Here is a 16493-nt window from a genome sequence, read left to right as displayed (position 1 = left end):
ATGAAGTAGCCCCGGAAGGCCCAAACACATACCTGATTTCATTAGTTCCCTTGTGCTGAAGAAGTTTACCTTCCATTTTGGATCTAGACTGTGGGTAGGATAAGTCTGATAAACTGATGGAGACTTTACTCTGTAACGGCAACAGGAAAAGTTAAACATGAGACTTTCCTGACTTGGAATTCACCAAAAAATGCTTTGTTTTATAAATAAATTGAGGTGATCTAATACTGTAGTTGATGAATCATGACATGTCTGAAAACAAACAGTTGTGGGGATAGATAAGAACACAAGCTGTGTCCCATAATGGTGTCTTACCTGGGCTCCCATATTGGCATACACCTGTTACTTTATACAGAGCTGTAAACATAGTACAGGGATAGGTGTGTGGTCCTGAGCCTTCAATAGACTTCTGTGCGTAGACGTGCAGATAGGGACACAGGGTTTATTTTCAACGCACTCCAGTTGTTTAGAAAAACTAGAGCATTTTACTGTTTACAAACTATTTATTGTACCATAAAGCAATAAAATTAATGTGACATTTTTAATTGGGCAAATTATATAAAACTTAATTAACTATAAACAGAAAATATGATACAACACAGTCAGCTGACGCCATTGAATTGATAGATTGATGTGATTATAGTATGGTGGATTTTAGTTTCTTCTCATAAGGTAACTGTTGCTTGTACTTTGTTTGTCAATCAGCATAGTTGTTTTGAGGTTCCTGTCCTGAAGTTATTCCCCTTCTCCTAACCCCATCCTTACAACAGCCGCCTAAACTAACCAACAGCAATTATCAACCTAACAATAGGGAGTCGTAAAGGAAAAGGAATAATCCTGTAATTTAGGGTGGCTACTCCAATGCTTTATGCATAAGGTGGGTTTCTAATGGGAACATATACACACTCACACCCTGTAACGATGTACATTATTATCATTATTGCTTTACACATTTACCATAATGCTTACTTGTGACAGTGTAAGCACGTGTTTAAATACCTCTATATGTAATTTTGCCATATCGCCTTCATAAAACCGTTATGTTTAGGAGTGTTTACCTGTTTACAGTCCTATAGAAATTAATTTTGTAATAAAAAGAAACAGTCATTAGTTTTAGAAAAATCAACAACCGAGCAGAGAAATTTAATGGGAAAAGTAATGTAGTTTTTTTTTGTTGTTGAAAGAAATCTGAATAAGGGCTCCTTCCAAAAAAAATGGCCATTTGAATCCAAAGAGGATCATTACAGTCTGGAGTATTTTATTTAAATAGGAGTTCATAATATAACTGATCTAAGAAAGCATGCTGTGAGGAAAGAAAAAAATTGTACTGCAATTTGCACTCATATCTTTGGCTGCCAATTTTACAAGAATATAAATTCTTTTACTCCATTTTAAAAGAAAATGCTTCTTCACATACACTGGGTATTTGCCCCCCACTGCTGTAGCTGAATAGTGAAGTATTATGTTAAAGTGCTTTGGTCATCAAAGTGTTATATACTGTATTCTACTGTGTCTTACATTTAGTCACATCCTTGTCATATTTTCCATTTTGTTTCAATGCTATATTTTTAGTGAAGTGTATTTTAAAGAGGAAGTTTAAGGATTTCATGTACCTTAAAGGGATACTCGGGGGTTCCAGGCATAGTCCCCAACAAATAATGCATAGTCATCACTTAATCACACTCCCCACTTAATCCATCATTTCAGTACTATTGGGATAACAAATTGTCATGGGAAAGTGACCTCACAGAGACTATGTAAGTTGTGTAATAAAGTTGTCAACACAGTAAGGCTTAGAGGTTCCCAGAGATCTCTTGAGGAACTACAATGATGAACTTCAGGCCAACAGATAACCATTTAAAGCAACAAGAAGGAATGGTGGGGAAGAAAGGCAATAAAAGCAGTATACAAACGGGAATATCACTGTTTTATCACTCTGCCCCATCATTATTCTTATTGACCTCACACAATGCATCATTACGGTTATCATATTTGTTGCACAGAAAAATTGAAACATAGAATTTGAGGCCAGATAAGAACCATTCAAACCATCTAGTCTTCTCATTTTTAACTGATGTAAAGACTTAAACCTCGATTGGTCCTTGGTCTCATCTTAGATGCCTATCCCATGCCTATCCCACTACCAGCCCAATAAAAAGGTATTATTTATATATATACTTTGAGAGATGTTCAGTCAGGGTTTCAGTTTTATATAGATGTATGTTGATAAATACTGAAGTGACAGTCTGAATAGAGAAGCAACGTTCTTCTTGAAATCTTGATTCCTGAGCAGAGACAGGTCATATAGCCTCGGATTGTTGTAATAAGCAGTCTTGGCAGTTGCTTCCCATTGGCATCACAGTAAAAGGCATGTCAGCATTGCTACCTCTTCCAGAATATATATTTAGTCCTGACTTTACATATCATTTATGCAAATGATCCCCTGGGAATACAGTTCCTATCTATATTTTTAATATGTTATTTAACTTGACAGTACTCCATAAAAACAGATAATATGTAGTGAAATCTAAAAAAAGGACCGAACAATACAGCAAACAGTAGGAAGCGATACACTGTTCGTAAACATAGTATTAAAACCGTTTGCATATAGTATTAACATCTGTGATTAAAGTCTAAATCATGGAGTGTTTTCTATAAACAAACTTTTCAATTTGCAATCTATTTTAAAACAAAAATAAATGACACATTGTGTATGAAGAAGTTGGTAGAATGCAGTGCTTATAGAAACAAGGGGATATTTCCAGAAAGCTCACAGTATCTAAATGGGTTAGTGGTTATTTGCGCTAATTAAAAGGATTCCAGTTGTGGTTCCAGAAGTAGACATGAAAGGTCAAATGTGTTAAAGATATGAGCAAGGTCCTCTTCCCCGGGGCCAGACTGGCAATGGCTAGATTGCTCCTCCACTGGTGGTGGTAATATATACTTTGGCTGGATATGCACAGCTGAACGCTATGTTTTTGTGCTCATGTAGCATGTGGCTGGGCATATCCGGCCACTGGCTGCACTCTACAGCTATTATTAGTATTAGTATTATTATTAATCACATAGAACTTTTCATATGTTTTAAGTCCGTGTTGTTGGATGACCCTCTTTTCTTGCTGTAACAGCATGCTAAACTAGAAGTAGCCAGTTTCCACCAAAAGAGTAGAAGTAGGAATGACTTAATGGCATGGAATAATCATGTACACAAGAAATTAAACTAGCTACTCCCATAGTCTTTATAGAAAGTGGATTTCCAAAACATTTATTGCCTATTTTTATTCATAAAGCCAACACCACAAATGGTGCATATTCCAAAATGTATAATAATACATTTTAATAAATGTAATAAAAACATAAAAAAGAACTGTAATGACAGACTGAGCCTCTTATGCTTGTAGTAGGAAGAAAGATTTACTTGTCATTTTTTTGTGCTAAGCCTCCATTTTTAGTAAATGACATGCCAAAAGATATTTATCAAAGCCGGGAGGCACTAAAGCATGATCTCTAATATTTTTCCTTTTTGTTAGATATTCTCTAACCACTAGATGTAATCACATTAAATATGTACTTTTTTAGCTGAATGTCTGCTTCATGTATCTTTCTGAAGGATCTTAAAAGTACATAAGGTCTGTAGGGCAGCCTTTCTTAAGTGCAAATGAGGCTCACACTAGACTGTCTTCAAGACTTCAAATTATTTATATTCTTTTTCCATTTTCAATGATAATAAAAGGATGGAACTCCCTGCCTCTTCACATAGAATAATGTCAGGTATCATTAATCAAATTTGATGACTAACGTTAATCTGACATGTTGGGTCGTTGTTGTCTGATCGTTGTTTTTATTGAATTTATTTTTCCAAATAAATAAAGAGTTATTAGCTGTTAAATGCTCGCTGAGTGTATACAAGAGAATTCCAGTAATTGTTTTTATGTTGCGTAAATCTAACACTTGTAGAATGCAGGCTTTGAAGGTTTCTAAAACAAGTCAAATAATCATCGTTTCTAGCAAAAATTCCTCAAGCCGGCAGTTATAAAACACCTCAAATAGTAATGGGAAATGATTAATTCTGCACATATATACTTAATCACCTTTATTCAAGTGCTTGTATGCCACTTGGCTGTACTGTACCCAAAATATCTGCTTTCTCAAAAGCAGCCCCAAAAAAGCTTTTGAGAAAGTACTGAATATGCGAAACGTGTCTGGCGTTCGCCTGCACAGATATACACTGACTTACCTCCATGCTTCTTTGTATTATATTGTTTTATATTTTTTTTACGGACTACTGCAATAAATCTACCATGTTTGTTTTTACACAGATCTGCGATGTTCTTGTGACGGTTCATTCTATGTTTATTTTATGTTGAAATTAATATAATTATAATTAATATAATGTAAAGCAATTTATTGCGGTGCATTCCATTAATATTTTGACATAATTTTTTTATAATTCTTTGTGTGTAACGTGTCAGATCAATCGAATTAGAGATAACACCAAATAGCTGGGCACATGGCAATATCAGTAGCTATTTGTGATCGCTCATTTCTAATGGGAACCTATAAACACATTGCCATATGTTAGTGTGGACTTCTGAATTATCGCACTAATAAACGGTGAATGTTGTGGTCATTATTGGTGTCATCAGACATCAGCTGTGCCACATTCAATCTTAAACACAGAGATAAGCTTTGACAGTCACTGTCTTTTAGAGATTTGTGGACCAAACCATATAACAGAGTATAATGGATTCTAGTTTTTAAATTCTGTATATCGAGGGGTCCACTTCAGATGACCGTTGGCAATTCCCCATTCCCAATAAAAATAGCTCTCTGAAGAGAGTATAGGTTTAAAATGAACAGAGATGGATCGAGTTGGGGAAGCTACACTAATAATCAGAAATAATCCTGAATGGAGTGGCTACTTGAATGATTAATACATTAATTCTGAATTGGAACTTTAGGAATATCTTATGCTTTGCTACTTGCTTTCATGATTCAGCAAAAAAACTAATTAGTAACTCTGTAGATTTGCAACACTGTAAAGTCATTTTATTTGTGAGGCAAATGTATGGAAATGATTACGTTAACACAAACATTTGACTTTCTAAATAAATATAGGATTGCTCTATCAGGCATCATTTTATATAGTTAACTTTGAAATTCTGTATCTGTCCAAGCCTCTGTTTCTTTGGTCAGAAATGAAGATGGTAGGGCTTGTGACGCTGTTAGAATATTTTGTTTGTTCTTGTTTGTTTTTGTTGGAAGGGTTTGTGTGTCTGCGTGTTTCACTTGCCATACGACATAAAGTCACAGAGTATGCAAGCGTTATGTGAACTTTCGGCAGCATTCCCACCCTGACTGACTCCATTTTGGTGTATGAGTGTTGGCCAAGACTGGATAGTCTTGACTGAACAAGTTTTAAGAAAACGTTTTCACTGTATTTTACAAGTTCTACCTATATTTCAAGATTTATACATTTCCTCCTATACTTGGAGTAACCAGCAAATATCCCAAATAATTCAGCACTTTGCTCTTGGTTTACTACTATGACAACTTGATAAATATGGCTGCCTGCACCATTATTCCTGAACTGGAAGATGTTAACACATTCAAGCATGTTCACAGTTCTTTGCTATACATTTGGCTATTATGTAGTGGGAATGAGAAGTCATTTTAGCTGTCACTTCAGGTCAGTGTTTTTATCAGTGTGTGGTGGGCTCCTAGCCCCCCCTGTCCCCTAGCAATTTCAAGTCTGTTTGGGTCTAACCTCTATGCATGACCAGCCCTGTCTTATTTCCGCCATGGCTTCCTCTCCCTTTCATGAGAAGCAGGAGAGGAGCTCCAGAGATCAATCCTGGGAAGTGCTCGGGTTTGTGGATTAGCAGCAGGGGCCAGGTACTTTGGGAATCTCAGATGAGTTATTTGCAAACTTGTGCAAACAGCCTCAGATTAATGCCTCTTGAGTGGCTCCGACATGCAACTATGTGAGCTCCAACTATCTGAATCCACAGTTCCCTAAAATTCAGATTCAGTTTTGCTGTTCACAACAGAAAGACGCGTTTCAGAATTATCCCAATAAATGATTTTATTAAGCCTCTTGTAATTGCATCCAAATGCGAATTTTTTTTTTTTTTTTTTGCAAATTACCCATAAATTTGTACAGAGCCTGGCTTTTTTTCAAAAGGAACAGCGTTATTAGAAATTGCACAAACCAGCTAACTGCCAGCATCCAAAAAAGCCAAATGGTAGTCAAAACTGTTGGCAAGCCAATATTCTTTATTATTCCAGTAATTGAATTTCTGTTTCGTGAGTAATTTCTACAACAAAAGTTCATTTATACAATAGTAAAAACATTATTTTGTCACTTTTCATAGACTCCTCCATTCAACTAGTACTGTCAGACACTAAGAGGACTTTACATTTCAAATAAAAACAACAAATTGTATACCAGTGCCTTGGAAATCCTTCTGCATTGATTTTTGCAGTGTTGTCATTTTTTTGTATGAGTATTGATTATTTTTTTACCCCCCCCCAACATCCCTGTGTCCTGTTCAGTGTTTCCATGTAAAACGATACCCAGGGTCGTAAAGCCTTTTGCGCCAGATTTCTCAACATCCCCAATATCCAAAGAAGGACAGTTTCGTTTTAGGGACAGTTTTGTGAAGCGCCTTTACCCGTGGCTGTTCCCTATGGGAAAAATAATGTGTTATGGTTGGATTTCACCAAAACCCTCACCAGGACCCTCTTCAAAAGCACAGATGAGTGTGACTGCCCCCTTTAAAGAGATATTATACTTCAGAATGTAGGTGAGGCATAGTTCTATTGAATGTATATACACATTTTAGCCATATTTAATGGTATAATGCCATGGAAAGCACCCATTCTGTTCTTGCTTATTTCACAAGAAACAGCTATTTGTGTGAATGGATGTGTAAACAAGAGTAAATACCATACAGCTTGATATACAGGCTTCGGGTTAAATCTTTTAGGCTTCAAGCTACACCGCATCTATCCAGCAAAAAATATTGCCATTCCAAATGTCATTTTCTTCTCCAGGAAAGACAGTAGATGAAAAAGATCACGGTAAAAGATCAAATGAAGTGTGAGGAGTTTTCTGGCAGGCCATGTGTTCCGAGATACTTTGATATACAACACTTTTATAATGATAATCCACATTTTTTTTTAACATTATTTCAGTGAAGTAGAAGCAAACATATCACAATCTAAGCTGTTAGAGTATTTTGATCTGGGTTTGTGAAGGGAATCGTGAAGAGTAATAATGAGAACATGCTTTTTTCTATAAACCCATGAACGTACACCAGATCCTTTGGTCGTTCTAGCTTTGTGGATGTCTTAGGATAGATAAAATACTTTAGTTATATGAAATTATTTCTTTAAAAAAAAATATGTAACTACTATGTAATAGGTAATGATACCTTGAACATATTTCAAATTATTTTGCTCTTTCTCAGCTTTTATTTTTGTTTATCTCTTTCAGTGGTAAATTGGCATTGAACGTCTGTAAAATCTTGCAGGTGCTCAATGAGATGTATATTTATTTCATTCTGAACCCAGCTCAAATAAAAATTTTACACTAATTGGACTGTTCATATATTTTGGTTTCTAGGATACAGTCTTCTTTCTGGGATATAGCATTTTCACAGTTTTTGTTCCTTTGCAATGTTTATTACAGCATGCGATCTTCACATTTTATGAAGTACTTTCAAAATAAAATTCTAGATTAAAATTATATTGTTCATCTGCAATTCAGATCATATCTTGAGGCTTTTAGGGTGTAAATGGTCCATTGTTTCACACCATTTCTAAAGGACAAAGACACTTTCTTAAATATGGTATGTTTTCTTATAATTGAATAATAAAGTCAATTGTTTTATTGATTCTTCATGCTGAAATGTTTTACGGTTAGACCTTTTTTTTTAGTTCCCTATATAAAGCAAAGGCGCTTTCAGCTCAATTCCTTCCTCTAGGCAAGAGCATTAGAATTTACACTATAAAAACAATAAAAGTCCCACCTGGTGTTTATAGAAACATACCTAACAAGACCCTCAAGCTAATTTACTTTTACAATGGCTTTTTTTGCAACAAAAAATGTCGGCTTTTCAATTTTGAGACATTGTAATGCGAGGTAACTAGTTCAGGGCAGATTAAAAGACAAATACATTAATCCTACTATATCTTTAGGGTAGAATTAGACACACACAAAATCAATGGGATTGTTTTAGCTCTGATAAGCAGTTAGTACCAATTAAGTCAGATGGCAGATTTTATTAGCAAATACACGTTTACCACTAAGCGTAACTGCTCCAAATCTCTGAGGTTCACATAACAGCCAATTAAAGGCGCCCTTCTCTCTGGATGGCACATAAAAGTGCTTTACACTTGGAAGAAATAACATCTGAGTTCATTAAAGACATATTTGACAACAGTTATGATCTATGTTATTATTTCAGCCATTTTTTTTTCTGTCCTGCTCTTAAATCCAGCCGGGTTTATGATGTCACGCTGGGTTTATCTAATTAACCAGCTAATCTGGAGCAAAGCTGGGGTGAAAATGGAAAAAAATCTTGATAAAAAAACTTGTTCCCACATCTCAGACATTACATGACTGCTTGTGACGTCACAAAATATGTAACATTTCTAAAGGCATGTAAATTAGATTATTTTATTTAAAAAAAATGACTGAATCTAAAATAACCCACAGTTTTATCTCTAAAGAAAATCTTCAAATAGAATGTTACATTTGGTTTTTGTCACTCTGAATCCTAGTAAACCGTACCAAATTAGGTGGAGAGCCTTGTGCTTTTTTATTTATTAAGAATAAATACATTATCTGTAGTCAAGACAATTTATTTGTTACATTCTTCATCAATAAGCCGTAAACATCAAGTGCATTTGTAAATGTATAAGGATAAAACGGAAGCTTTGATTTCAGATTCCTCTAAAATGTAGAATTTTATCATGGACTGCTGGGATAGTATTTTCGGTATTTAACGTAGCAGCTAAAATACTAACAAGATTGTTTCTCTAAAGTGTAAGAACTGTTTGGGTTATTCATTAAGCAATAGTGAGATGAAAAATGTGATACTTTTGATGGACCAATATACGTTGGTGCATCATAAAGCATGAGAGGATAAGTCATCTTGGTTTTTCATCTTATTGTGACATACCCAACACTGACCGTTTTGTGAAAACTTATGCTGTAGTTCCAATAAAGTGATTACAATGATTTAATAAAATTTGGGGTTTTCATCTAACTGCTATGATGAATAAGGCAGAAGACGACCGTAAAGCTGTGTATATGGCAGACCTTTATTTCTGGTAGATTTGCCAAAATACTAATGGAAATACCATACTGTGTAACCTAATACCACCCCTGGGTCTTTTACAAGGAGCTATCTTGATAAATAAAGCCCTTGCTTTATATATATATATATATATATATATATATATATATGTTTCACTAGTTTTGCTCTGGTGTATTTATCAGAAATCACTGTCTTTTCCGATATGTATTTTTAATGCAACAAAAGTGCCATTTTTGACAGTGATCCAGACAATTTATAGTAAGTGATAGTTGTAGTGATTAAAATTTAAGAATCCGTTAGCAGCTGTTCTGTTCATTCAGATATTATAACAGGGATGTTTTACATGTAACCGGTTTTGCCATAAATAATTCAAAGTATAAAATTGCTGAGAAGTTTTCTTAAATTGCGTAAAGAGTATTTTTTTTTAATCTTAAACCAGCCATGACACTTTGTTCAAAAAAAATTCTAAGTACATGTCACGGTGTAATCATGTGGTGTTGTGTTACTTTGTAATATTTTGCTGCAACCTCTAATCAACCTGGCTTTATTTAATGCTTTAAAAAGTAATCAATTATTTTTTTTATAAATAAGACTTGGTACGGAATTAGGGATAACTGGAGAAATCTTATACACACCTCTTTAAATTTGTCTTTGTTTTTGTTAAAAGCATATACTCCTTTACACGCTGTTTTGTATTAGTAAAAAAATCAGTGTGTGTGTTTTGTGTTCTAGCGGCCTTCCTATGCCACCCACAAATGGTGCCAACACGATGAACTCCAGCGGAATATCTGGAAGTTCCAGTGAGTCTGAAAGCAGCTCTGAATCCGATTCAGACAGCGAGAGCAGCTCCAGTGACAGTGAATGTAATGAACAGGCACGCCACCCGACTCCCGAGGTAGGGAATGACTAATAAATGTTTCCTCTATTGCCATGGAATTAGTACATTTGTGCTGGAGCCACTGGTGGTGAGTTTACGCCAATGTCTGGGACACTATACTGTTTCTTTAAACAGAGCTACAACTTTCATATCCAGGATTTACAAGATATGATGTAATTGCTAACTACATACCTAAGGCATATTCACATTCGGGTAAAACAGTAAGTTTTACAGGATTCACAGGACCAAGCGCCGAAATCTGAAGTTTGCTCATACAGAACCCAAGTAATATAACACATGTTTTATTGCTTTTTTTATGCAATGGTTGCTTTTGTCTTGGCATTGGGCACAAGTCAGAAGCACATTAGATGTAAATCAGATACTAGTTATAAAACGCACATACGAAGCCATAAATGGCTAATGTACAGACTGGTTACCTGATATTTTATTACACCACAAACAGAAGATACAAGCATTGAGTATTTATGTTTTTTTTTTGTTTGCCTAAATTGAAGAACATATTATCTAAAATAAACACAATAAAAAATAATACAATGTTAAGGTTATTCCAAATGTTTGCTTTGTTAGGTTTTTTGGGCACACAGTTATAAATTTAAAGCATCGTCCTTTTTGCGCTAATTAGTCTAGTCTATAAGTAGTGTGACTTCATGTAGAACATAAAAACATAGTGTAAATTAAGACATTTTTAAGCAAATTCCACTATACATTTATGTTTTCTTTTTGCAGCCTGACCCACCTTCGACGAATAAATGGCAATTGGACAAGTGGTTAAATAAAGTAAATTCGCACAATAAAACAATAATAATCAACCAAAATGATGTTCATTCAGACAATATTTCTGAATCTCAGAATAACCAACAGGCAGAACATGAAAAAATAAAAAGTGACGTCGCCAGCACTGTTCCTCAGCCAGACCCCAAAGAGAGGGAGTTACGTAGCCCTGTAAAGGAAAAAGCCAAACCCAAGGTTCCCCCAAAAAACACAGAAACAAAAACCATAAAGCAAAAGTCACCAGCTCACAACGAACCAGTCTCACAAAGATCTATTGCTAAGAAGCAACCAAAAAAGGTTGAGAGAACTTCTAGTGCAGAAGACTACAACTGGAACAAACCAAATCCCACCACCAGCACTCCCAAAGACAAAGAGGTGCGAGAAACACCAGAGCAACCAAAATCACGTGCAAAAAATACTGTTGCTAAAACGGCACCGAGGAAAGAGCAAAGGACTAGTACAGGAGGTGCTTCGGACAAAAAGAAAGCCAGGGGAGCCAATAAGATTGTTCCAAAATCTAGGGAATTTATTGAAACAGATTCTGCGTCTGATTCCAACACAGATCAAGAAGATGTTTTGCAGGTTAAAATTTCATCAGCGTGTAGTGGACCTTCTAATCCCACCAAAACTAAGGACTGCAGTAGCAGCAGTAGTAATGTCCTAAGTGTGAGTAGCTCGACAAGCCATAACAGCAGTATCTCACTGGATCAGACAAATAACGATTTGGAGGAACAGTTCTCTCCTCTTCCTGTGGTTCAAAATGAACTTCTATCTCCCTTAAGGGATTATGAAGAACTAAAATCCCTGTGGGTGAAAATAGATCTCACCCTTTTATCTAGGATTCCAGGACAAGAGGCCTTTGACAATGTAACAGTACAAAATGAAGTGAGAGAAAGTGCTTTCAAACACAAGCATCAAACACCAGCCACACCAGTGGAAAAAAATCCCACAAAATCCAGACGGAAGCACAAGGTGAGTTGTTAAAAAATGTAATTTAGCCTGGTGTTTATTGACCATTTTACAAGAATGCAAGATATTTGGAACAAGTGTTCCTTCTTATTCAGTTGTGTTTATTGACCATCATTTTACATTAATTAGAAATGCACATTTTATCTATCTATGTTAAAATATACCAACATTTCAGTTGTCAAAATTAGGACCTCTATGTTTGGGGGTTGGTGAGGGACAGACGTCAGTAGCTGGTGTGGCCACCTACCCACCTTATCGCAGACCTCTATCGATTTTGAAGCTTCCTGGGCCAGTCAGTGGAGATCAGAGGATCTTGCTAACTTGCCTATGATCCCAATCGTCCACAAAAGCAGGATAATGCTAAAACTGGCACTGCCCTGTGAAAACCGGGACATCTTTACGACATGTTAAATGTTAAAAAGAAACAAACATTTATGGGATAAGTTACAGGAAAAACATTTCCAGATTATAGTTTTTTTATTTTTTATTTTTATTTTTTTTAATTTATTTTTTATTTTTTTATTTTTTTTAGTAATCAAATTAAATCAAAATTGTGTATCCTTTATATGTTTCTTAAAAAAACAGCATTTATCTGATGGGGTTCAATTCTTTTTTTTTACCCCCCCCCCTGAAGGCTATCATTTTTACACTGTGTTACCCTGATTTCAGGCTATATCACAAAAAAAACACAATAACAAGCATTTTAGGAAAACAAATCAGTACTTTTTAAAAAATGTCTTCTTTTATAAATTGTGTTGCAACGTTTTACTGTGTATAAGTAATAGTTTTTATATTTTTAGTTTAATCATACTTAGTATGGTTAGCATTTTGTAAAATCAGGATGTCCTTACACGAGCAAAAACTTCACTGCTTCCTAATGCCCACTTTATAATATACTCTATTAATCCCAGATAAAATGGAGCGGTCTGCCTTTTTTTCTACTCTAACTCAATTTTTATGTATACTATATATGTTCCAACACTTATTCATTAATATGAAAGTATTTGTCTTGGATATAACAATTCATCTAAACTGATGATTAATAGTTCTTACAAAATGACATATAATAATATCACATTATTAAACAAAGATAACCCTAAAACTTAATAAATTAATTCTTCACGTCTTAAATGGTAGATATGCAGCAAATATCTCTTTATTTTTCTTAGAAGTTGAGAGTGCCAATAAACTGCTAATTATTAAGAACAAAGTCAAAGTCATTAATTCGATGAGGTCCTTGGTGGGTCACCCCTCTGGGTTCATTCAGCAAGTTACCAAAACATTTGAGTTGTGACAGTATTACACAGTCCCTGAAGAGTTTCTAGCGGATTATGCGGATCGTATGTGTTTCATTACATGGCTCATAAGGAGAACAGCTGACCTATATACACAGAAAGAAGGTCAAAACATTTGCAGGAGCTCATTAAATCCTATTAGTTGAATGGAATATAGCCTCCTGTTTCAGTGTTAGCAGACTTCTTAAAGCAGACCACTAACCTGGAGAGTAAATTGCCTGTGTTACAATATAGGGCCAAATATGAGTGTAGATAGGTTAACAATACTATATTTAAACTAGACTCATGAGTATTTTCGTCACATGTATCAGATTGTTCTTTGGCCATTTTATTTCTGGAGAACTGACTTCATTGGCAATTGGTTGGTAATCCAGAATTCCCTACTCTGACTTCACATACTTGTTCTTTACTTCATTCAAAGGGGAGAAGTTAATGTTATAGAATGGAGTAATTAGGCAAATTCCATCAATCAGTTAAGATCTATTTTGTATTTTTTAATATATATATATATATATATATATATAATTTGAAAACACACCATACCTATATTTTTTTCATGTTTTTTTCTTTAGAACACAAGTACTCATCTCAATCTCTTTTTGTTTCCGTTAGCACATTTTAGTTACATGCTATGGAAGAAGGTAGCTCAGAACTTGTCAAAGTTTAACAAAAGCTTAAAGGGTCCCTTTATGCTGTGCCCTGATTGGGGATTGTGTGCGCAGAGTTACCAGGGGTTTCCATTAATGTGGTCATTGACCTTGACTGCTAGCCAGCCAAGACATTTGCTTTGATCTGTTTATACAAGCAGTGATTTTAAATTTAGCATTCGCAATTATGTGACAGTTATATTCACTCAATAAAGTATACCCAAGATCGGCCAATTAGTACTCATTACTTTACTATGTGCCATGAGCAATCAACCACTTACTGCGGAGTATGGGTTTAATATGCATTGTTAAAGTCGAGACATCTAACAAGATCTTACGTTTAGAATGTCCTATACTTTGCTTATATTTTCTTTTCTAGTTCAAATAAAGCAGCACTGTTGTAGATAAGCTGGAAACGTTATAGTCAAGTATCAGGCAAACAGTATGCTCATTTTAATGTTTGTACTTTGGTATAAAAATATGTCTGGAATTTGGCACCATTCCATGGATTGTTATACATAGCATATTTTGTGGAACCAAAAATCACTGAAGCTCAAGAAGCTAAAATACATTTTTCCTATTTTTTTTTTATTTCACAAGAGCTTATGTGATGCACTTAAATATATAAGAAAACATTTCATACTCAAACGGAATGTACAATGTTTTATAGTGCTTCTTTTTCTAAAACTGAGTTTATTTGTACCTGATGACACTTTTTGATCAGGGTATTGCAGTTTATATGCTCTTCTGTCTATCTTTACACTGCCAAGTCCAGCCAAGAGGGTTTTCTAATTTAATGTGGTGGAAGTTGATGAACTCGGTACATATTCATCAGACCTAGAACATCACTGACATCAGTATCGGGGCAGTGATGGGGAACCAGCAGAGATGGTTTGCTCTTTTCACACGGTGCCTTCCACCAGTATGTTGCACCTCTGTTTCTGTCCTGTACATAGGGGTGCTTGAAAGTCTACACATTTGTAAAGGTTCTTTGAAGGGCAAAGAAGATGTTGACAGATATGCTTTCGGTAGCTAGGCAAAAATAGGAGTGAAAATGTCAACTAGTTCAGGTGTTCTAAAATAATACTTGTATACATACTTGTACTTAAAAAAAAAAAACATTACTGTGTAACAAACCTACTGTTTTTTATTATGATATTATTATTATTATTATTATTATTATTATTGCAGATTACAAGGATTGACATGGAATTGATTATTGAATATCAGAAAGTATAGCAAGTGTTGGCATATGGTGATGAGGCCACTCTTTAAAATTCAGACTAGAATTACTTGTCACACCCCGTAATGTAATAATCACTCTGTATGTAGAGAGACTTTCATCTAGGTGAGTTTCTAGAATTGGGGAAAGTTAGGATACCCGGTCATTTACCTCGTTATTGTGCGCATAATATGAGAAAAAACTGAAAATGTCTTTTGTTGTCTGATTCAATAGAACCAAATCGTAACAGTTGTTTTCTTCATCCATTTCAAGCAGCCTGAAAGCTTTGACACACAGAGCAACAACAAAAAACAGCGCCTAGAGGAAGACACCACCCCATGTGCACCCCCTCCCTGCATTTCTCCAATTCCAAACAGCAGGATAACCAGCTCAAAAGAGTGAGTATGGTTTTTTATTGCTATTGGCAGTCTGCCAAAAGGTAGTTCCGAGATACTCAAAAATCCGGTGATCCTTACTTGTTTGTTTTTTATCCTGGTGTATTGTATTATATTGTATCTACTTTTCTTATATAGAACATCTCAAATCCAATACAATATAAAATGATCAGACGATAAAAACAGCTATCAGCATTTTTGGGCTGATTCTCCAAGGTCCAGTGGTTTATAAGACAGCTGTTCCGGGCACATCTGTCTTTCAAGTAAGCAAGAATTATGGATTGAACAGCTGGATTGAAGATGAGTTTTACCCTAAAAAAGACGCTGCCAAATAATGTTTTCCACCAGTATGATCAGCCTGCAACTAGATAACGATTCCATGGAAATTACTCAAAATAATTCTGGAATAATTCAGAATTCACATTATCAATTTTTTAAATACATGTTTGGCTTTCCGCAAAAAGATAGCATTGATTGATAACCAGTGTCACGTCTTAGAGACAATTTTACTGGAACTATACCGCAATTAGGACTTTAGGCTAAATACTTTGGTTGTAAGAACGTACCGTGCATCGTTGCACTGTTGTGTCCAGTAGCATGGACACAATGTCACCAGGGGTTGCTTGTTATCCTTAAGTAACACAGTTTTACCCCAAACATTGTTTACAAAGAATTTTTTATATGAAAGAATTATAATCCCATCCACTCTGTCCGCGGGACACAGGCTTTATTATCTAGTAATTAATAAATGGTTTGATCTCACGAACTTCAGGATTCTGTTGTTGGTAATTGTTATACATTAGAGTTTTGGATACCTGCTATCAATTTCCAGGAAAGCAGCTCCTCTCGTATACCGTGGCGATATGTAACTCGCACTGATACGTAAATCCATTTGCCTGAAGTCTGCTAACGCTCCTGCTTTTATTAACTGTTTGCCGTGCATTTCAATTAGCAAGAAAACATGTTGGCA

The 16493-nt window shown here is 35.2% G+C and overlaps 1 protein-coding gene across 2 annotated transcripts in view; it reads left to right on the top strand.

The window, feature by feature from the left end:
- Positions 1-16493, top strand: part of AFF2 (ALF transcription elongation factor 2) — a 197575-nt gene that overhangs the window by 163205 nt on the left and 17877 nt on the right. The window contains exons 10-12 of one of the 2 annotated variants that reach the window (XM_053472897.1): positions 10059-10221; positions 10951-11967; positions 15405-15526. In XM_053472897.1, coding sequence (XP_053328872.1) covers positions 10059-10221; positions 10951-11967; positions 15405-15526 — 1302 coding nt within the window. Of the gene's footprint in view, positions 1-10058; positions 10222-10950; positions 11968-15401; positions 15527-16493 lie in introns of both variants that reach the window. The other variant, XM_053472896.1, reaches the window with a different exon arrangement.

The sequence above is a fragment of the Spea bombifrons genome, chromosome 8 (genome assembly GCF_027358695.1).
Source record: "Spea bombifrons isolate aSpeBom1 chromosome 8, aSpeBom1.2.pri, whole genome shotgun sequence".
Taxonomy (NCBI): domain Eukaryota; kingdom Metazoa; phylum Chordata; class Amphibia; order Anura; family Pelobatidae; genus Spea; species Spea bombifrons.
The sequence above is the reverse complement of the archived record's forward strand: the minus strand, read 5'-3'. Positions and strand labels throughout refer to the sequence as shown.